Source organism: Pongo pygmaeus, chromosome 1 (genome assembly GCF_028885625.2).
Source record: "Pongo pygmaeus isolate AG05252 chromosome 1, NHGRI_mPonPyg2-v2.0_pri, whole genome shotgun sequence".
In the NCBI taxonomy this organism is placed as follows: domain Eukaryota; kingdom Metazoa; phylum Chordata; class Mammalia; order Primates; family Hominidae; genus Pongo; species Pongo pygmaeus.
This window is the reverse complement of record NC_072373.2, coordinates 163,554,274-163,578,534: the sequence shown is the minus strand read 5'-3', so window position 1 is coordinate 163,578,534 and position 24,261 is coordinate 163,554,274. Positions and strand designations below refer to the sequence as shown.

Genomic DNA, 24,261 nt, shown 5'->3' with positions numbered 1-24,261 from the left:
AAGGAAAATTGGAAGATATGACCAGTTTTCTGGGAAGCAATGGCTATGCTAAATTCACATTATTCTCAAGTGGGACATGTTTGTTAACAGCACTTACCCCACTGAAGGCCCCTTTCAATCAATAACAGGAAAATTATTAAGTACCCACTCTGCAAATCACAGCATTAAGTACGACCAGGTTGGGGAAATAATACAGAAACATTAAAAGCAGTTTTACAAGACTGTCTTCATTAGAAATATTAAAACCACACTCCTTAGCTATTCTGAGTTTTTATATGTGGACGGTATTGTCTATCTAAAATGAAAAATTCATTCTATTAAAATAACTGAAGGTCACAAGGAGTTTTTTTTAATAGCCTCAACCTGTTAAGAAGATTAAAGTGGACCTGAACCTGCAAAATGTTCTATCAGGCAGTTCTGCCGAGGATTTCAGTAGTACACTTTACCTCTTATAATAAATTAGTTGCCTGGTTCTGAAAATTTTGACATTGACCAGCATGCTGATCATACTTGGTTTCCTGCTCTTTGAGGCAGTTGTCCTGTCTCATTCATGATTCGTGTACGACTATCATGCTGGTGATAGAACAGAAAGCCAGCAAAGTGTCCCCTGTTTCTGGCCTGAGGTCTAGGCCAAAATGGAAGGAATAGGCTTCTAGAGAGGACATAAATGTACAGAATTCATGTTAGAATTCTACTGATGGGAAAGCTGGAGAGCAGGTGTTACCTTCTATTCCAAGCATGTCACCATGCAAGGAGTACTTAGTTGGTGAAAATATCATTTTGCTTGGATTCAGCATATCTGGGGTGCTGCTGTTTTTACCAGTAATGCTGATGCAGTGTATCGCTGATGAGCCCTTAACATGGGCTACATTCTGAGCTAGTTACTCCACATCCACAAGCTCATGTCATTCACGCAACAGTCCTAGGAAGTGGGTGCTATTGTTAATCACATTTCACAGATGAGTAAACAGAGGCTCTGAGCACTTAGGTAACTTTTCTGAGATTACACAGCTAGTTGGTGGTTAAATCAGAGGAGAGTTACTGATAACACAGCTAGTCAATGGTTAAATACGTTAAAAGGGAGTTACTATTATGTCACAAAACTGATGTTCCTAACCACTATGCTACTCAAGTCTTGGTTGTGCCACTGAATAACCACGTGATCTTGAGCATTTAATGTCTCTGTTCTATCATTTTTAAAATGGAAAGCATAATACCCACCTGGCAGGATAATTAGGAAATTCGGATAAGATACATTCTTTTTGTTTAATAAAGTACTATACATATGAAAGGTTTTAAATTATCCATGCTTTGAAGTTGCATTCAAATTAAAGAAGAATTAAAGGAAGAGACCAAGAAGGTATTGCATCCAAGATGCATTTGTTTCTCATTTCTGGTAACTTCCTGGTCTCTAAAGTGGCCTCTTGGGTGTCTGGTGGTGACTATACTTAGAAGCTTCTTGTGTCTCTATCAGACTCACTGATAATGTAGTTTCTTCCTCTTATGGCCATAATGTTCCAAAACACACAGTTGTTTCTGAATATGTCTGTCATGCAAAGGAAAATCAACACAATCCAACAGGTTTAAAAGAGACAAACATTGGGCAGCGTTTGCTTTGCTCAAGATTGAAGCCTTTCACTCCCCAGAGAGGAACGGAACCCTGAGTGTCAGCTGCACTTCCCTGGGTGCAAAAGTAGATTCTAGAACAGGACTTCTCATCTGACTGGAGTAATCAAATGGGGAACTAACAAGAACAGCAGAAAGTCTTGAGCCCCACAAAAAGAAGGGTTGCTATGTGTGGACAATTTTAAAACCTGAAGCATAAGTTAAATAGCTCCCTAGAGCAGGGAAATGAGTAACAGAATAGAAAAGTTAAAGAATATTCACTCATTTATTTTTGCATTCAATGCTTCACAACTAGTCCATGAGCTCTTCTTAGCTACAAGCCCTTGTGCTGGAATTATGGAGGTGAAATAATAAAACTTCTGCCTTCCAGTAATTCATAAGAAATAGAAGAATAGAAGAAATAGAAGAGTTTGGCACTTCCTATGCAAAGCATCCTGTAGCAAAGGCAATGGTAGAATTGCAAAAATGTTCTAGTAGGGTGATGGAAGAAACGGGAGCAACATTTATACCTACATAGACTCTACTTTGAAGCAATATAACATGTTGCTATGTTAGAGTCTAATAGAAAATCTTAGGTGATATGTAAATGTTAACCTAAGGTATGTTTGGTATTATCCTAGTATTAGAAAGATTCCTCAATTAATGCATATCCATTTGCTCTCAGTACACATATACATACATATGCACACACACACACACACACACACATATAGAGATAATAGAGAAAAAGATATGGAATATATATATCATCTATGATATGATATGTATCACACATATATTCTATATCATATGTATGATATATTGACGTACTGGTGTAGCATACATATTATATATTGTATATCAGCTATATCACATTTTATATATGATATATATCATATATATTATATATGATCATAACCTACAGTATGATATATATCATAGGTTTTCATATATGATATATAATATGTTTTTGTATATGATATATATGAAATATGGAATATGTATGATATATGGCATATCATAGATATTTCATATCACATATATAAAGAGAAAAAGAACTCTGTGTGTGTGTACGTGTGTGTGTGTGTGTGTATATGCGTTTATGCATGAGCTCTGGAATAAGCCTTCTAGATCTTAGTTATAACCTCAGCACAATGTGTGACTTTAGGCAGGTTACCTAACCTCTCTAAGGCTTAGTTTCCTCCTCTGAAAATTGGAATAATAATGGCACCTCTTTCATAGGGTTGTGGTCAAGATTAAAGTCAAACACTGGGTACAGTGCATGCAAAGCACTCAAATATAAGCAACTGTTGTCCAACTTCATGCATCCTCTGCTTGTAACATGGCTGTGTTTTACTTAGTTCTTGCCTGCTTTGGAGAAGTTTCAGTTGTGGCATTGTTGTCTTCTTCCACATAAAAATCTGACAGTTTGATTCTGCTGTAAGTTGCTACATGGTCTCCCTTCCTTGTCAGCAGGGATGATAAGCAGTGTTTTCTCTGCTGGTATGGAGCAAGACAATGATTTGGAAGCATCATGCCACTGCGTTGCTGTACACCCTTTGCCTCCACTAGAGCCCATTATTAAAGCTGACTTGTTGAGACTAATGGTCTGCCTGCCAGTGTACTCCTGGGAGTTCTGTGTTAACACTGATGGGAGATGTGGCAGAAAATCTTTTATCCTCTCTTTCATTAAAGGATTTGTAAATCATAGCATTTCTGCCGATTTGACAAATAATTTCAAACCTCCTGAGAAAAGAATGGAGAAGCTGAGAATTCCAGGGGGGAACTGCTTCATCTTTAGATGGTTCTGAGCCTTCAACATGCAATCGCTGGCCGATGACCTCTATAGCGTTCGTTTCTATTATATCTTTTGAGAAGGGCTGTCCACAGACTTTCGCTGCCTACCCTATTTCAAAATACTCTTCTTATTAACCTCTGACATAAATGAATGAAGAAAGTGTACTAGTGATTCAAAGAGATTTTATTAAGACTCAGGAGAATCTCCCACTTATAAGCCTTTTAATGTGTCTGCTGTGGATATATTTAATCAGCACCACATATACTCCAAGCAAATTTTAGACAATTACTTGTGAAAGGCTTTTGCAAACTATAAAGTACTATTCAAAAGTAATCATTTCCTAAGATAATAATTAGTATTAATGAATATTTAATATGTGCTACGCATGTGCTAAGAATTTTATATTAATTGCTTCATTTATTAAATCAAAGATTGGCTGAGAGACATTAACATAAGGCATTAACAGAAGTCACTGTCCTTAAGATTTTAACCTTTTTATGTCTTCAACTATTTTGCACTGTGTGTGTAATCATTTCTGCTACAGCGTGGACTGTCAGCAGACAAAAAAATTTCATGGACTTTGTCTTCTCTTCTGCTGACTGCATACCAAGTCACCAGGACACAAGTAAATATGGCCTTGGGGCTTCTTTTCTTGCTGACGCACATTCACACAGGCAGCGTGTGCTGTTTACAACTGTGTTTCTTAGTCTTCTATTCAGAATAATAACAGCATGACTTCCCCTAAGATCTGATTCAGAGAACTGAAATATGCCCTGAGAAAACATGAGAGGTTTTTCTGGAGAAGTGTCCCAAGGGTAATATTAATTGTTCAAGGATGTTTCGGAAAAGTTGCAATCATCACTGTGGCAAATGAATCTAGGGAGAGGAAGTATGAGTTATTTAATGTCGGTTACTCCTTTCCTTAGGTTTTTGCCTTTTTTTGGACTTTACACACAGCCCATTTGCTATGAAACTAGCAGCTCAAATAGCAGGCTTTCAGGCAGTCAAACAATGGCAGACTGCATTCTTCCTGCTTCTCCAATCATATTTATCAGTCCCATTGCGGGGATAACTTTCAGTAGTGCTCAAAATTACCAGCATCCAATTTGTAACTGCAAGGAACCATTCAAGAAATAAAAGAAAGTTCTCACTCATAAGTGGGAGTTGAACAATGAGAACACATGGACACAGGGAGGGGAACAACACACACTGGGGCCTGTTGGGAGTTGGGAGGCAAGGAGAGGGAGAGCATTAGGACAAATACCTACTGCATGTGGGGCTTAAAAACTGGATGACAGGTTGATGGGTGCAGCAAACCACCATGGCACATGTATGCGTATGTAACAAACCTACACATTCTGTACATGTATCCCGGAACTTAAAGTAAAATTTAAAAATAAATAAAAAACAAAATGTTTCTGAATTCCAGTTATATTAAAACAAAAACAAAACAAAACAAAAAGACTTCTGCATTACTTTGGTTCACAATTTATTTCTTCTTTTTAATGAATTATTGTTTTTGGTATAATCTGAAACTTTTTTTGTTATAATTTGCTTCTTGCTATCAAACCATTTATTTCAATTTGGTCACTCATCTTTATTACCTTTATCTCACATTTTAATCAAATATTTTTAATTTTGTATATATTTTATATTATACATAAAATATGAACTATATATTATATATGTAAAATATTATAAATAAATATTTATACTATAAAATATATTTACATATTTATATAAAAAAGTTATATATAAAATAAATATATATCATATAATTTATATAGAGATACGTATTTATATATAATATAAAATATTATAAATATTTTAATAAATATAATAAATATTTATAACAGTTGATATTTTAATCTAAATATTATCTTTTCTCTTTAATAAATAATGTAAAGATGACAAAAGAAAAAAGAAATAAAGGAAAAATGTAGAAATCTCAATATCTAAAATTCCAAAGTAATTATCAATATGTACTTATATTTTTTCCTCAATATCAAAGTAACACATACACATTACAGAAAACTTGGAAAAACAGAAAGGTATTTTTAAAAAGATCTATAATCAAATAGCTGTAGATGACTACTATTATCATTTTGATGTTTTTCAGTTCTGAGATTTTGCATGTGAATGTGAGTCTGCGTGTGTGCATGTATAGTTTATATTATCACACAGTATATAATTATGCATCCTTTTATTTTAACATATGCTAATATTCCCCTTGACACTTCAAAGTATTTAGAAATAGCTCACAGTTGGCTTTATTGTGATCATGACATTAATTTAAGCATATTATTACTTTTAAAAATTCAAATATGGGAAAGTATAAATAAAAGAGTAAATATCATCCCAAAATCACACTATTCAGAGAGTAGTAGAAATAACATTTTTGATGTTTTGGTGAAAATTCTTGATGAAACCCTCTCTGCGTGTATCTACATACACACACACTGACACACATACACACACAAATATGTGTGCTGCATTTACTTGATCCCAAGAAGCCATACATTGGGATATATGCTCCATTGTTTTCACAACTTTTTGGGCACAAAATAAACTTTGTCAGTGTAGAAAAGCTTTTTTTTTCTAACCAATAATAATAGACAAAGTGCTGGCCACTGTCTTCAGTATAACCATCAGAAACTGAGCCCAAATCTATTTCATATTCAGAATCTGCAGACACATCTGAATCACTTCTGGCCATCAGCAGTTACAATTAATATCATAGTGGCATGATGATTTTTCTATGCCACATGTTGATAACCTTGACCTCTTTATACTCATTGCATTGATAGTTTAATTTTGTGACACATCAAAAATTCCAGAATTTTATCTGCATTAGCTTTCCAGGATTTACTTATAAATTGTTGCAAAGTAAATAATTTCCTAGAAAGTCAACAAGAAATTTTTGACAGATACAGTTTTAGCACCTGAGTGTTCCTTTAGGATGCATGTCAGTCATAACTTACTTGTTTCATCTTTCAAAATTCTGTATCTTAGATTCCAAAGAATGTGACAGTTTCTCCCACCAGCAGTTGCGTAGTCTGGTAGATGACTGTTAATTTTCCAAGACAGTTGATGAGTTGTCCAGGGGCATTCACATCTTTTGCCCTTTTAAGCCTGTAGATTAGTGCTTCTCAAACTTTTTTTTCATTATCCCTCTTTCCTTGCCCAGAGAGCCTCTATTAAGACCTTGTTTTTCCCTAATTGCTCCCCAAGTGGAATTCTAATATCATAGATATACTGTACATCTGGTCATGTGCCATATGTATATTTGTGTGCTTTATATATTTAACAAGTAAGATTTCTTTCACCTTCCCCAAAGAACCAATTTTTACCCCCTTTGGGGTGATACTTCTGCTTTGAGAATGCATGCCATGCCTGCAGCTAGATCTCGGATCACAACTTCCTAGGATGTAGGGGCGAACATCTTTAACACAGGGTAGGGTTTAAGAATACAATGGAAGTTAGACCTGGTTTTCAGTCCCAGCTCCCCTACTTGCTATAGAGCAAATTACCTTGAGCAAGTTATTTAATTTCACTAAGGTTTAATTTAAAAGAGTGTACCGCAAAGAGATGTTTTGAGATTAGAAGACATGAGGCATGTAATGTGTTCAGCACAGTGGCCATCGTATACAAGTGCTTTACATAAATTAGCTTTTGATATATTTATTCATATTCTTCATAGTACCATGCTACAGCTGGCTCTTTCCGATGCTTGATCAAACTCTCACCACTGTCTACGTGAAAGTGTTTAAAACTTGGCTGTATGAGTCTTCATACTAAGACAAAGAAAATCCTAAGTTTTTAGGCTGAGGAAATCAATTTCAGCAAGTGTACATTCACTTTTCTTTCATTTTTATTATGGCTTTGTCTTCTGTCTTATGTTCATATTTAACAATAGTATTTTTGTTGAATACACTTGTTCTGACTTGGATAATAAAAAGAAAGTATAATATTCTGATTTTCTGAGTCAAACATTTTAGGAAGTTAATTCAATTCGGCATTAATTTTGGATGACAGTTTAGGTGCTCTAGGCAAAGACCCAGGTTGAAGAAAAATTCTCTACAAAACATGGAGAAAAATGTCAATTGATTGTATGTTCCTGGACTGAGCAGAATTTGAAAAGCAAAAAAATATATATGCGCATGAAATACGTATATAACCAGGGCAAGTGAGCAGAGACTTATGAAGAGGAAGACTGGAAATAACACTAATCCTATTTACATACTCAGAAATCCAGTACTCTTAGTTCTACTCTATGAGAACTGACTTTCTTATTTATTTATTTATTTATTTATTTATTTATTTTGGGCATCCATGCATGTTTATCCATCATTCGAATTTTTTTTTCTGTTTGTTTTTGTTTGTTTTGTTTTCTTTACTGTTATACTTTAAGTTCTGGGATACATGCGCAGAACGTGCATGTTTGTTACAAAGGTATACATGTGCCATGGTGGTTTGCTGTACCCATCAATCCATCATCTACATTAGGTATTTTTCCTAATGTTATCCCTCCCCCAGACCCCCACTCCCGACAGGCCCCAGTGTGTGATGTTCCCCTGCCTGTGTCCATGTGTTCTCATTGGAGAACTGACTTTCCTAAGTACACTTTCCTCATTTTCATGAAGGAGAACATGTAGCACTCTGAAAAGCATGTAGCAAGGATAACTCACCCAGTGCTACCATGGGTGAGGAAGAGGCCTATGGGGCTCTTATATGGAAAAGTGTGGAGTCAAGTGAATCTAGATTTGATTCTGACTCCACCATTTACTGGCTGCAGAAACATGGGTAAATGGTTCTCTCCTCTCAGACTCAGTTTCTTGATCTATAATATGTAGTAATGCCTATCTGGACATGTGGTTGTAGTCATAATTAAATGATGCACTATGTGTAAAGCATAAAAGACAGTATCTAGCTCATAGCAAGTACTCAATAATATTGTTCCTCCCCTTTTGAGGTTTGCCCTTTTTCCTCTGTATTCTCACTTAGCAGGTCAATTGGTGCTACTTACCTCAGGACAGGAGAAACCAAGGCAGCACTTACAGAAGCTTCTTGACTTTTTTAAGCTTCAGTTTGTCAGCTGTAAAATGGGGATAACAATACATCTTTCTTAAAAGTGCAAGCATTTAATAAGGTAATGCGTGTGGAACATTTAGCACAGTCCCCAGAATTCAGAAAGTATATGTTCTTTTAGTTCTCATCGTAGCATTATTATTAATTAGATTAGGTGATAGTATCAGACTATCAAAACACTCAAGAAAACATTATATAGAGATAGATTTTTATATTATATGCAGCATGAGCACACACAATTTACACACATATAAGATATATTTTATATAATATTTTATATAATCTAAGCCAACTACGATCATAATATTCCAAGATTTAGAGAAAAGGGAAAAAATTAAAAATTTATATGTAGTAACTTTATTTTGACTTCTTTTCTCCCAAACCTATCCTAAACATTTTTGAAAAGTTTTTGCTATCATAAAAAAGTAACTTTATTAATCATCGCTTCAGCTAAGATTCACAATGTCACAGGAGCATACTTACCTTTTCAAGTTAAGCTATCCTGATACAGTTCTTTCTACTGAAATATATAGAAAGAATTTCTACTTTTCTTTTTATTCTTTCCTCATTTACTAAATGCATCTGGTGCTGAGGAGAGCCTGAAACAGTATATAACATGTCATGACTGTAAGGCAAATTCTTCTTCACTGCTAATGATAATGGCTGCCAAGTTATCGAGTTTTTGCTGTGTGTCAGGTACTGTAATTTACATAAACTAATGAAACTCTTTGTCCCAGTGTTCACTATTGGTCACCTTGCAGTTACTGGATTCTGAAGACAAGCAAAGACCACAGCAACATGAAAGTATTTACTTATAACCTTAGTCCTCATTCTGATACACTTTTTCCCTAATTAACACTAGTGTCCATCCCCACCCATCACATGAATGCAGAACCCAATAAATTTTCCCATAAACATCTGATCATATAAACAATGGATATACCATGCAAATACAGTGCATATTTATTGCAAGTGAAATTGCCAGTCTTAGGAAGGATATAGGATTCCATGAAGTCAGTGAAACTGATGATGTAAAGCTTTTCATCACACCTAAAGTCATTGTCAGTTTAGAATTTAACAGAAATTAAAATTATTAATTACTAAAGAAGAGGGAAAAACATAAGCTTACATCAGAGCCACTTCAAAAGAAAGACAAGAAACTGAGAGACCCTTAGAATAATGTATAAAACTCTCAATTAATTCTGCAATAATGGCTGCATTTATGATCCTGAATCAAAGGCAAACCTAAATCTTGGGTGGTGTGTAAAGCTATTAATATAATTTTATCAGAAAAATATACCCTTCCCAAAAATATCAACACAAATTATTTTTATTCATTCTAAGAACTCAATTATTAATGTAGCTTAAACTTTGTTAATAAAAGATCGTTTCACAACTTTAGTTTATGACAGCTTAGAATCTTAATCAAACCTTTCTATCATTACGTACTACGAAATTTTAGTATCCATTTTAAGTACCTTGTTAAATGATTTCTCTGTTATTGACTATCCTCAAATAACAAGAACATAGAACATCCTATATCATCATATTTAATCCTCCCAATGTCTGTAAAAGGTACGGTCTTCATTTTATAATATGATGAAGCTGAAACTCAGAGAGGTCAGGTAATTTTTCAGGGTTGCAGAGTAAGGGTAAAACCCAGATTCAAAATTAATTCAATCTCTTTCCAACATTCTTTCCCTTTGTCACTGCATTATGTATAACATATTCTATAAATTATTGTAGAATTAGGTCTCATTTATCTTTTCCTAATTCTAACTAATATAATCAGCTTTTAAAGAAAAAGCTAGTCTAATTTTCACTCTTTGCTGCTTCATACATCTTCTGGAGCATCATCTGTCTTCTATGCACTCTGAGGCTTTCTGATGTCTCCATCTGTTGGTTATATCCCTGCATTGTCATCCCTGGGCATAAGGGTCATTTGCCCCCTGCCTGCAGCAGATCTGGTAGGGTGGGCAGTTGTTTGGCCTGATAGCCTGCAAAATGGGGACAGTCTTTAAACAAATCAGACCACTCTCTCCTGCTGCCCATGCTTCAGATTGTGTTTTCCGGGTGACTGTTTCCAACCTCAGATGAACAGGAGGTAAAATATGCAGCTCTTATGGCATCTGGCATTAGTGGTGCAGATCCTTCCTTGGATAAGATTGGGAGCACTGGTATTATTGTCCTAATTTAACAGAGGTGAAGCTAGAATCATTGACCAGCTCAGGTCAAATATTGAAGAAGCACAGTCAAGACTGAAGCCCACACCCTCTGACACCATCCTAGACTCCTTATTGCAGGCATTTGTTATCTGAATTTGAGCAGGTTACTTAAGCACTCTAGCTTTCCCCATCTGTAAGAAAGAGATGTTTAAAATAGCACCTACTTGGTGAGATGGTGGTGCAAATTAAGGGAGATAACACATGTGAATCATTGCACAGAATTTGAACACATTACATAATAGATATTACCATTTATTGTTAATTTTGTGACAAATGCCACAACACCCCTGAGGGAGCCATTAGTTTGACATAAATTCATATTAAATGTAAAACAACTGAAAATACATTGTCTTCATGAGCTGGCTTTGATGACAGAAAGTGCTAAACTTCAACATTGCAGAGTGGAAGAGATTATATGGAAAATGGAGAAAGTGCACAGGAAGGGGAGACTGGCCTGCCTGAACGCAGGCTTGCTCACTGCACATGATTGGCGGAAGTGCATAGGAGGCAACTTGATTAAACTCAGGAGGTAAACACTCCTTTATTTATAAAGGAAACCTTCTTATACTTGTATTCAATTTCTGCACCTGTGCATTTTGCTTTTTTTCTCTTTCTTTTTTTTATAATTTTTTCTTTCTCTTCTAAAAAGTCTCTTTCTCTTCTTTAAACACTTACATATACAGTCTGTTCTCCTTCCCCACGTTCATTTTTCATTTGTCTCCCCATGAAATGCTTTCATAAATTAAGGACCTCATCTTTTAAAGATGTCAGATGTCATACTGCTGTTAAGAATTTAAATTATGTTTAGTCTCAGGCTGTCTACATGTGTACATCTGTGTGACCTTGCTTGGTAATGACAGTCACAGAAAACCGCCTTTCAGAAAACACACAGTCACACACTGGTGGCTGTCTGTGCCCTCTTCCATTCCTCAGAACCCCCTCAAAGTGTGCATGTCAATTGCTTCCCAGTACTCTGGAGATGCTTTTTTGTCGGAGGTCCACAGACTAATGGCAGCAACTCATCCTTCTAGGGGGTATCACAAACACGTTATCAGGTTCCTAAGATAACTCTCTCCTGACTTCTATGCTCCTTGAGCAAGGTAGGGAGGAGGGCGGCATCCAGAGTCAGGCAGTGCTTGGTTTGCATCACAGTTCTGTGATGCAGTTTTGATTGTTTACTTGCCAGGTGACGATGGCAAGGCTATTGAATTTCTTGAAACCTCCATTTTCTCATCTGTTAAACAAGGGCAAGAATGCTACTTACCTTATAGCACTCATAAACTTACCTTATTACCAGGATTAATAATTAATATAAGTAAAGTCCTTTGAACAGTGGTTGGTATGCAGTAAGAGATAGAAATTTTCATTGCTGCTACAATTACCATTAAGAGAGCCAGAAAACCTAGGACTGAATTTCAGCTTCACCACTTACCAGCAGGGTTACTTTGCACTAGAGATAATTATACCTAACCTGTGTACACTCCAGTGTACAAGAACATAAAGTCACATTAGTGTTTGATTTTTGATGTTATTGAAGGACAGACATTAAAGCCATGTCAATAAATACTGCCTCCAATTGAATTCTTTGTAAATTATTATTAACAACAATAATGTAACAATTACAATATTAAACTGTTCTCTAACTTCATATAGTGTTTCATTTGTAGTTAATATTATAATCCCCTTTTATACAATAAACTCCATAGAGGGAAGGATATGTCTCATACATTTCTGTGTATCCCTCGGCACCTAGCACAATGTCTAATTATTACAGGAACTCACATTTTAATAAATTAATTATGATTATTCAAATAATCAATTTGTTTATTTGAATAAAATAAACCTGCATTCAACCAACTTTATCTCCTATTGACACAAGTATTATTATCAAGCCACTGAAATCAATATAATAGCCACCTATGTGATATGTGAAAAATTTGGCACACACGCGCAGATTATATGATAGAATTTTAGTGATGGAAGGAAGCTGAAAGAATTCTACGCTAACTCCATGTTCAGTGAAGAATTCTATTTGTTTTGTATCTCCATTTGTTTCTGCCTAAAAACCTACTCAACTTCAAAGAACCAACTCTAATTCAACAACCTCAGTAAAGCTCACCCTGACAAAAATGACAGCAACAAAAACAATAATATTAGTTATATGTTTTCAAGTATATACCATGTTAAGTACTTCACAAATGTTATCCTATTTGATGTTCACCATGAGCTTTTAACATTGATACTATCTTTATACCATTTTAAGATGAGGAAACTGATTACAGAGAGATTTAAATACATTGTCCCTCGACATACAGATGGTAAGCCAAAGAGCCAGGATTCACACCCAAGTCTATATGACTCGAGTCCAGATTTCCTTTATTAAATCAACAAATAGCATCTGCTATACCACTCATTTGGTAATTAATCTTGCAGTGAAATAATCCCATAGTGATGTCACCTGAACTATTGTCTTACCTAATCTCTTCTTTGCATACATTATTGTTATTTAGTTTTCCATATGTTTATGTCTTTTTTCCTGAAAGACTACATATTTGTGTCCTCACCACTATCTTGTACATGGTAGTGTCTCAGTACATATGACAGAGCCACCCAAATCTCCAGTGAGGTTTTGCTGTTTTCAGGGCAGTATATTTTTCTGTTAGAAAGTTGTTCTTACTGTAAAAATTCTAAATGCCTATAGACAACTTAAAATCATAGAATCTTAAAACACAGACACTATGCAGTCTATTGCCTTCATTTCATGATTGAGAGAACCTTAACACCTAAGGTTAAGAGATTTCCCCAAGGCCACAGAGCTCTTAACTTGCAGATCTATAGCCTTGAACTCTGGTCTCCAGAGCCGCTGTCTGTTAATATTATTTCAGTTATTAGAGAATAGTTTCCAGGCCCCTCTTAGTCTTCTTAGGTCATAAGGCTTAAATTTCTCATTATCTTGAACACTTTTCTGGTTTTAGCCCTGTTTTCCAATAATGCTACTAAACAAAAACTCTCTGAGGTGCTATGGGGGGATGAAAGCATTCATTTATTACTCATATCATTTTTATTGAGTATAATCTTTATGCAAAATACCTGGTATTCTTGTCAATTAAACATTGATCTGCCTTTTGATTTGGTCATTCTACTTTGTAGGAATAAATTACATGTTAAGGAAATTAAAAAAGGAACACAATACCAGTTTAAACAAAGATGGATTTAGATTGCTATCTAGAAGTGGTTCAATCTTTGGATAATGTTTGTAGAATAACAAATAGTTGTGGAAAATGATATGTAGACCAAATAGCAATAAGGAATATTGTAAGTGGGAAAAAGTAAAACACAAAATGGAGTACCAACTGCAATGTATAGGGATGTGAAGAAATTAGGGTTGTAAATTTTGGATCCTTAAAGATAAGAAAGTTCTTTAAATGTTTGTTGTTTTCTGTGTTTCTGCTTCCCTGGCATCATTGATCAGTTCTACAATAAGGACTATAGTGCCCAGAAGTTAACATAGCTAGAGAATGTGTTGTTGTTGGGGGGCGTGGGGGGAGGTGGGTAAGGAGAAATGGGTCTTGATCATGCCACAGATGGCCTTGTGTATCATTACATGAACAGTGTGGTCTTTGACTTGTGGATGTGTGTTCCAATTGCCATCTGTGAGCTTTAAAACAAAGCACACAAGCAAACAAAAAGCACTACAACCATCATTTCTAGTGATGTGTCTCTTACTCATCCTTTGATATAGCCCAAGCTAGGCAAGATGTTTGGAACTCAACAATAGAAAATTGATGATCAACTAAAACCTCCAGGTGCTTTTCTTCACATATTCTTCTACCAAGCAAGTTTTCAGCAAACCACAATTGTTTCATTAATTTTAAACCTTGATATATAAGAATTTTACACTTGTTTCTGCTGATATTTTTCTTATAAGTTCCAGTTCAGTACCTCAAAAATATAAGAAAATTTTTAGCACTTTTAATGAATCTGCCATGATGATCATCATAAAAGTAGCTAATCATTACTGAGTGCTTACTATGGTTCAAGCGCGGTGCTAAATGCTTTGCCTCATTTTATCCTCAGAACAGGCCTACAAAATGGGTATCATGACATCATCCCTGCCAAAGATCATTTAGATAACAAGTGTCAGAGACAGGACTCAATCCCAGGTATGTCTGATGCTAAATCCCATGCTCTTAGCCACTACAGTGTGCCACATCTGAGCACTTTATTCAGTTTCATCCAAGCCACCAAAGAGGCCAGACTAGGGACCGATCTCTGAGATAATCCACTAGAGAGTTCCCTCGCAATGGATGTATAACTACTGATTCATGCTCATTGGATGTTGTGATTTATCTAATTGTCAATTCACTTGGCAAGACTATGATCCACACAACTTTTACGATTTTATTCACAAGACTATCATAGAAGACTATTAAATGCTTTGCAGAATTGAAAAATATTATGATGATGACATTCCCTTTATATACTAATATCTGCTTTTCTCATCATTTTTATCTTTTTTCCTAAGAAATCTCCTCACCTACATTATTCTCTCCTTCACTAAATGATGCACCACACTTTGAGCCTTGTTTCTATCAAACTGTAAAATGAAGACAATACTTACTTCATACATTTACATAGCTAGCATGCTCTAAACTCAAGTCCATTGTTTCAAATACTTCAGAAGCCTCCCATCTTCCATTCAGGGTGTTCTAACCCCAGTTCCAGGACCCCAAGAACCTCAGGAAATTTATAATTCTACTTTAAATAATAAAAATGATGTATATATGTGTGCTTTGCTCTGAAAAGTATTCTTAGATTTGTATTAGATTATCAAAAAGGAATTATGATTTTAGACTATAAAGACAAATTTTCCTAAATATTTATATAAAACTCTTCATGACCTAATTGCTAACTCCCCAAGCCTCATTTGCTTCCACATGTCACCCTTAAATACCCACCACACTCACATACACACACAAATACCACACTTCCTGTGGTTTCTTAAAATGTGTCTGCTCAGTTCCACACATACATACAAGGTGGACCTCCTTCCTTCTACCCTTTGTAAGACTATCTTCATCCTCAGACCTCAGCTCCAATATCATCTTAATGAAACCTTCCCTGATCTATATAAGCATCATTAAGTGCTTTCATAGAGCTTTGCTCATTCTTTTAAAGAATTTATCAAATCACTCCATTTGATTGTAGATTTATCTATCCTCCTCACCAAACACCAAGTTTCAATCACATAGTGGCAATGACCCTGATAGAGTGGCAACAGTCCAGCCCTCTTACCACTGTGGCCTCAACAGTTAGAGAAGCCATTCTTCTCCAGAAACTGGTAGCTGCTCAATAAACATTTGAATTAATGAGTGATGAAATAAACTGAACAACACCATTACAAAATAATGGCCTGTGTTTATTGTGCCTTTACAGTTTATAAATGTGCATAAACCTTACTTTTCTGAGACCCAACCATGGATAATTCAACATGTATTTAGTGAAAGGCCAATATCATCCAGGCTGGGTTTTAGGGACTGTCAAGGTCTCATTAAAGAAGCTAATGCCATTGTTCCTTCCTTTTAAAATTTAGGGCTCTGTGGGCAGCAAAGACTTAGCCATGCACATTCCAACTTCAGACTCACCCAGTGGCACTGTAAGTGCCCACTTGGTACTATAATTGCCTACTAACAAGGCAAACTAATAACGTCCTCAGAGTCTAAGCTTTGAACTCATACATACCCCAGTGCCGATCTTAAACTTTATGCATACCAGCTGTGCAGGACTGAACAAGTTGTGTAAACTCTTTGAGCCTTGGTTCCATCAAACTGTAAAATGAAGACAATACTTACTTCATACATTTACACCGGCAATATATATAAAGCACTTAGTAAGTGTGCAACAAATAATGTTAATGGAGGTCATTAAGATTAGTGAATGTTGATGATGTTGATGATCAGAATGCTGCTGCTGATGGTAACTCATTGAGGGCAACGGCCATGTGTTTTTGAATCCCCAGCACCTACCATAATACCTGATACATAGTAGATATTAGATATTAGATAACTGTTTGTTAAATTAATTGTCAATTGCCAAGTCCAAGATATTGAAAGCCAAGAGGAGATAGAAAAGACACTAGCATGAACTAGAGTGATCAAGGAAAGCTTTATTGAGGAGGGAGGTGTATAAATGGTAGATTATTTTCAGACTTGGAGAAGAGGACAAAAGTTATTGAAGGCAAAAGAAACAAGCCTAACACTAAAGTATGTAGTCTATGCCGGGAGTGGGGTAGAGTAAATGCATTTTGTTTGGCAGGAAGGGGAAGCAGTGAGTATTACCAAAACTTCACTGTTCAATACCATGCCTAGAGATCAATAACAGAAAAAAATCTTAAACGTTGATACTTTTCAGAAGCTACAGGTTACAGCAAAATGATACAGGAAACTGTTTCATTTAGTACACTGCATGGTATAGTGGGAAAAACATGAGTTTTATAGAGAGATAAACCTAGGTTTGAATTTTTGTTTTGCCATTTAGCTAACTATATTATCTTGGGCAAGTCACTTACATGGAGCTTCTGTTTCCTCTTCTATAAAATGGGAATAATCACACCTATCCCACAGGGCTGATGTGGAATTTGAATGAGATTATTCATGCAAGGCACCCATGTTCATACAGACATGCCTTGCCCGTGTCTGCATGAACACTTGTATATAGCAGGTGTTCAACAGACACGAGAGATGCTATTATTTTTAATAGTGTGAATTAGTGCATTTCTGTTTTGTGCTAAGTCAATGTGTATAGTTTGGTTGTGTATGTTTTTGGACATGTAAACTTGAGCTTACTTGATCTGCGAGTAACTGAGCTTTTTGAAATGGAAATAATCCAGAAAAAAAAAATGGGCAATGTGATACCACTTGGCTGCTATTCAAAACAAAGAAATGAAAAAAAGTTTTGAGTATGGGCAATTGATTGGAATGAATGCTCAGATAGGAAACTAATAATTGTCTTTATTAACCACCTGCTGTACAAACTGTCATGCAAATACTGCCTTATGTTTTATGCAAAACATTTGAAAACCCCTGTGACTTTGTTCTGCTTGGATTTTCTTCTCTGTAGCAAAATACATAATTGAATTAATTTCAAGTGTGTTTGTCTGTAAACCAGCCAAATATTTCGTTTTAAATACTTGAGCTCTATGTTGAATATACAGAGTTATGGTTCTTAGCACATTTTGTTTTACATTAAGGGGTAGATTTTATTCCTTAATCCTTTAATGGGCTTTTAATTTCACATATACTAAAGTGTCTCCTATTTTCATAATAAATGAAAATGTTTCATTTCATGCAGGTTCTTCCAGGGGGCCCAGCCCCCTAACCATGGGAGCTCAGGACACTCTGCCTGTTGCAGCAGCATTTACAGAAACAGTCAATGCCTATTTCAAAGGAGCGGACCCAAGCAAGTAAGTCTGATACTTAGTCCATTGTATTTTCTGAGTTCTGTCCTATTGAGTGTGGAACAGCCTAAATACAACCTTTTCATTCTTTCTTTTAAAAAGCAAAAAATAATTCAGTTAGCAATAGTAGATGGCACAGCTAGGATAGAGGGGAAAATGTCATTAGGAATATTGATTTCATGCTTTTAAAAAATGTATCAAGAGAATTTACTCTAGAAATCTTTGATTCCATTTTGGTTCTAGAGAACTTACTCTAGATATCTAGAAATCTTTGATTCTGCTTTGGTTGCAAGTACCAGAAAACTCTAGCCCAGTCTGTCAATAATGAGGAAATTTATTGTCTCACAAAAGTAAATGTGCAGATCATGTCTTTTATTGTCTTAATCTTTCCTGGACAGGAATCACCCACATATAAATTAAAACAATGGTTCACTGGAATGAGAACATGAAAGAAAAAAACACCTTCTCAAAACACACAAAGTAGCAAGGGAACAAATTTTCTGTGACCCCTACTAAGTAAGGAAAAACTGGCCAAAAATGAAAGAGAAAGAAAAAATTATAATCAGAGCAAAGTAAAAATTCTAGGGAAAATTCACCACTTTCTGTTTACATGAGCCTGATTTCACTTATACATGTACATACTGACAATGGACTTGGTCTGAATGCATATGTGATGTAATTAAATATTTGACCTCTTGCTAAGGAATTCCATGGATAGGATTCAGAAAATCAACGGTTTCCCTGAAATTATATTGTGTATTTTATGTGTGTGCATGTGTGCATTATTCTATAAAAAGAGTCTATAATAACATTTATCACTTAACAAAGAGATTTGTAATCCAAAAAAAGATTAAAAGTGATTAGTGATCTACACCAAAAATGAAACAACTAAGTCAGACTTATTTTCAGTTGTGTCATTAATATAATTCCAGGCCTGAATTTGATCAATAAAGGGAAAACCTAAGTAAGGAAAGAATTGCTCTTAATTTTTTTTACTTACAAAGACTAGGGCTTGGAAAAACTTAATATTTATGACAATAAGAACTGGAGACCAGGCATGGTGGCTCACACCTGTAATTCCAGCACTTTGGGAAGCCAAGACAGGAGGATTGCTGAGGCCAGGAGTTCAAGACCACCCCTGGCAACATAGGGAGATCCTGCCTCTGCAAAAAAATACAAAAATTGGCTGAGTGTGGTGGTGCACACCTGCACTCCCAGCTACTTGGGAAGTTGAGGTGGGAGGGTCGCTTGAGCCTGGGAGGCAGAGGCAGCAGTGAGCCATGATCACACCACCGCACTCCAGCCTGGGTGACAGAGCAAGACCTTGTTTCAGAAAAATAAATACAATTTTAAAAACTGGAGAAGAAAAAGTCAATGCATATATAGAACACTAGACTATATTATAAAAAAATTTTGAAACAGTGATAATTAAATATAATTAGAACTTGGATCTCCATATATATTTAAGTGGAAATTGGTATAACTAATCATGAATCCTCTTGGCACTTCAGAAACACTAGTTTTAGATGTAAAACTCGAAATCTAACAATATTATAATGGAAAACTAATATAATTAGTAACTCCACCTTTAAGTGTACTAGCCAGCCACTAGGATCTATCAACTTCATGTCTCTTTAAACAACATCTAGGTTTCATTCTATACCCAGAATATCGTAGAGAAACAAACACTGTGGACTCCGGATTTTCCATGTCTTTTCTCTTTCATCTTCAAAACAGAAAGTTCATTTGCCACATCCCCATATCAATAGAAATCACAAGCTACCTCCTATAGAGCATACGTCTGAACTGTTAAGGCAAGTAGACACCATGAGCGTTAGCTGCAGATATGCTTTATTCATACATATTTGTTCTGTAGACTCTTCTTTGGACAAAGAATTTGCATAATTTTCTGTTATTCCAGTTCTAAGAAATATTTATCACTGACTACTGACCTATACCTTAGAAAATCAGGTTGGCCTGAATTGAGAAAAGCAGACAGAAACATCCTTCTATGTTTTTATTTTATTTTTTGAGATGGGGTCTCACTTTGTTGCCCAGGCTGAAGCACAATGGCACAATCACAGCTCACTGCAGCCTCAACCTCCCAGTCTCAGGCAATTCTCCCACTTCAGCCTCCTGAGTAGCTGGGACTACAGGCACATGCCACCACACCCTGCTAATTTTTGTATTTTTTGTAGAGACAGGGTTTTGTCATATTGCCCAGTCTGGTCTTGAACTCCTGGGCTCAAAAGATCTGCCCACCTTGGCCTCCCAAAGAGCTAGGATTACAGTCGTGAGCCACTGTGCCTGGCCAGAAATGTGCTTTTGAAAAATAAGAGCAGTCAGGAGTGAATGTATATACCTGAGAGAAAACCACCGGGGATCACACAAGAATGAATTCATCTTTGTCTGCTTCCTAATTGGCTTTCATTCATTCATCCACTAATTTATTCAGAGAGACCTCTTTGGTCTCCCTTCTTCCACTTTTGCACCCCTACAAAGTCTCAACATACCATGTCACTCTTCTGCTCAAAATCCTCCCATCTTGTTCAAAGTAAAAACAAAATGCTTCATAATACTCTTACAAGACCCTCCATGATCTGCCCTTCGAGAGTCCCCCAGCCTCACCCCAGTGGTTGTTTCTCTGATCCCATCTCCATCACTCCTTTCCTTATCCCTGACTGTGCCTCCAACCCTCACCTCCATATTCACTCCACTCTAGCCACATGGCCTCATGGCGACTCTTTTCCATCACCCCAACCCATCCGCATTTCAGGGGTTTTCATTTACTTCACTTTCTGCCTTTGTGAAATCTTCTCCTAGGTTCTGAGTGACTTGTCCCCTCATTCCCTTCATGATTCTTCAGTAAATTTATCAAAGAGACCTTCCTTGTCCATCCTATATGAAATAACAACACTGCTCCCCACCCCGTCAACATTTTCTTCCTCTTTACCTCACGTTCTCTGTCTCCATAGCCCTTCTCTCTAACATCTTTTTTGTTACTGTTGTCCATTATTTGTCTTCTCCCTGACTAGAATGTAAATACCATGAAAGCTGGATTTTGCCTGTTTGGTTCACTGTTGTGTCCTCAGCTAAACAGGACAAGGCATATTTACTGAATAAGTTGAATTGAATTACTCACCTAACATTTACAAAATGGCTACTATGTACCTGCCATTGTGCTAGACAGAAGATATATTGGTGATAAAGACAGCTCATATGGAAAATAAGACTTGTGCATAAATATAATACCAAGCGCACCAGAGAACAGATGTAAATATGGTGCAATGGGAGTCAAGAAGCCCTTATTAACGTATTTTTTAATTCCAATAAGTGGTATAGCAGCCTATCCCATCGGCCTGTCACAATATAAGCCAGGGTTTTCATCCTGGTTCAGTTTCCCAGTACACTATGACAGGCGTGTAGGGTGGTCTGCACCTGTAAGCCCAATGTCTGCGGCCTTGGCATTCCAATGACACGGCACTTGAGCCAAATTAATATTAGTGTTTTTCCTATACACTTCTAAATTAACTGAGTCTTTGACTTGTGGATGTATATGGAATCTGTTTTTAATTTTATTGCCATAAATAGTTGTAGGATATCCTGTATGCTGGTAGGTGGGAGATCCAATATATTTCATTAAAATTTTGAAATCAGAAACTTATAAATGAATCATGAAATGACACTCTTATATATTTAATTTCACCTTCAGCAACCATTTTAATTGCTCTTCCTTTATCATTAACTTTCAAGGAAACAACTCAAGTTCTATCACCAGGTAGAAATAATGCCAGCCAAGGTGCCAAACAGAGAAATGATGCAGCAAAGGCATTTGGATTTGATTTTGTCTATAGTTCCCTGTCATCCTGCATCAAAGCCATTTGTTCTCAGACCATCCACTGGGAACAGAAATCTACTATCTTAATTTTTATACACTATGATATGTAACCCGTTTAAATATAGTTATCCTGTAAATATTCAGAGCACCTGTAACAGGTATTCTGACATGTAAGACTTTCTCAGTAGCTCACAGGCAGCAAATTCCTTGACCTTTGCTACTGATTGGGGAAACACATCTCCCGCTATTAGTTCCTATTTAAAGAACCTTAGTGCTTAAAAATAAGGGTCAGAGATTAACTCTCTAATTCCCTAGAAAAGCTTAGGTTTCTCGGCTCTCTCTTATCCTTCTTTTATCATCACATTTTAATTATTTATTCAGTATCTGTCTTCCTGTTTAAACTAGAAGTTTGCACAAGGACCATTTGTCCGATTTGTCACTGCCAAATCTAGCACATTACACTGTGCTTGGTATATTGTGTAGGCACCCTATAAATAAATAAGTAAATGTATGAATTTATTTTTTAAACAATGAGTTCTTACTCTGAGTTCTGCATTATGCACCGTTGCCTTCCCAGAACCTATGACCCAGAACTTGTCTTCACAATAGTAGATAAGATGTGCGTGAAACTGCAACATAATTTTCTAGAAAAAGATCTGCACCTATCTCCAAGCGAACCCAGAGAAAGGAGAAACCAAGGAAGGCTAAATGGAGAGGATATTAAGAAATGTTTCGGAAAGGCCTTCTTTTGAACTTAGTCTTGTAATATGAAAAGCAGTACATAAGGCAAAGAAAGGAAATGTAAAGAAAAGAAGAGAAGCTACATCTACACAGATGTACACTGAGAAAGAGACCTAGGGGTTTCGTTAGCAGTACATATAAATCGTATTTTATGAGAGAGATGCATCTCTGATGACCTCACACATTCCCTGAACAAAACTGGCCAGTGTTTCTGTGACCAGCTAATGGGGGCTGCCCATGGCACTAGGGAAAATCCAGTGCATAAGTCACTTGGCTGGTTGACTTTGAAGTTTTGCCATTTTTTGACAAATGTTTCATTTGTCAGGATTCACATGATTTCTTATTTTTTTCATGAAGTAAGCATCTATTCATATTTCCATCTCACATTATTTTCACCATTCAAACTCACATGAAATGTAGCCTCCTTGTATACTGGTAGGAAAAAATCCTTAAGTTAAAAAAAAATCTTTGGTGAGTATAGAAAATATTAAATTTTTATATAGAAAATTTCAGGTCAATTTAGACACTGGATGGATTAATAAGTCAGCAAAAGTCTGGCTCTGACAATTGTGATGCTGAAATGTAATTGAGGCCTCAGTGCTTCTTACACAGGACTACGTAGACTACTTCTCCCACCTTCTACCCAACACGGTAAGCCCTTTGAAAGCAGAGGCTATTTTGCTCATTTTTAAATTACCACCCCACTGGAAAAAATAGCAAGAACAACTTGCATAGTTAGGAGTGAATAGACAGATGCCTGTTGAGTTAATAAATGCCACCTCCTCCCCTGTCTGACTTGCTTTCAAAACAGAAACTTTATCTCCTACCAAGACACCATTTAGATCTCATTTTGAGCAACCTGGCAAGAAAACTGAGAAAATTCCCTACCAGTTAAAGAACAGTTGAGCCACCACTGCTAATAACAATATTCTGAGGGATGGTAGGTGCTGAAATCTAATTTTATAAGTGCTCTAATTGTTTTCTAATAGCTGCCAAACAATATTCTACATGTCCACCTATGGACAAATATCAAGAGTAGACTCAGCTTGAGGGGAAGTCAAGGCTCAGAACCAATTTGGCACTAGTATACAAACAGGGTTAATGGATCTAAAAGGTAGAGAAGGAAGACAGCAGTTTGCTCTCAAACTGGGAGGTCAGCGGTGTTCTCCAGGAGAGATGGAGATGCAAACTTCCAGAAACCAAAAATCCCATTCAGAGCACTACGAAGTTATGGATTTAACACCTGAGTGAGGGAGGCTCACATGGCATCTTTAAGAAGCTCATCTGCTCCCCATCTCTGCCCCAAACCCAGCCTTATACCTACAAGATTATAGCAGTTCCTCATGTAAGCTATTTTGAATGTATGCCAGAGAGCACCTCACCTGAACCATGTGTGTTTCATCCATTAGAGTTACACAATATACAAGGTGACTATAGGACAGCGTGGAGTCCCCATGCTCCAATGTGAGCAAAGTTTTCATTTATTAACATCAATTTTCCCAGAAAGTAC

At 36.3% G+C, this 24,261-nt stretch overlaps 1 protein-coding gene across 14 annotated transcripts in view; it reads left to right on the top strand.

Moving 5' to 3' along the window:
- SGIP1 (SH3GL interacting endocytic adaptor 1) overlaps window positions 1-24,261 on the top strand; it is a 214,751-nt gene that overhangs the window by 171,752 nt on the left and 18,738 nt on the right. For all 14 annotated transcript variants that reach the window (XM_054483842.2, XM_054483836.2, XM_054483819.2 and 11 more), the window contains one exon: window positions 18,067-18,178. In XM_054483842.2, the coding sequence (XP_054339817.1) occupies window positions 18,067-18,178 (112 nt within the window). The remainder of the gene's footprint in view (window positions 1-18,066; window positions 18,179-24,261) is intronic.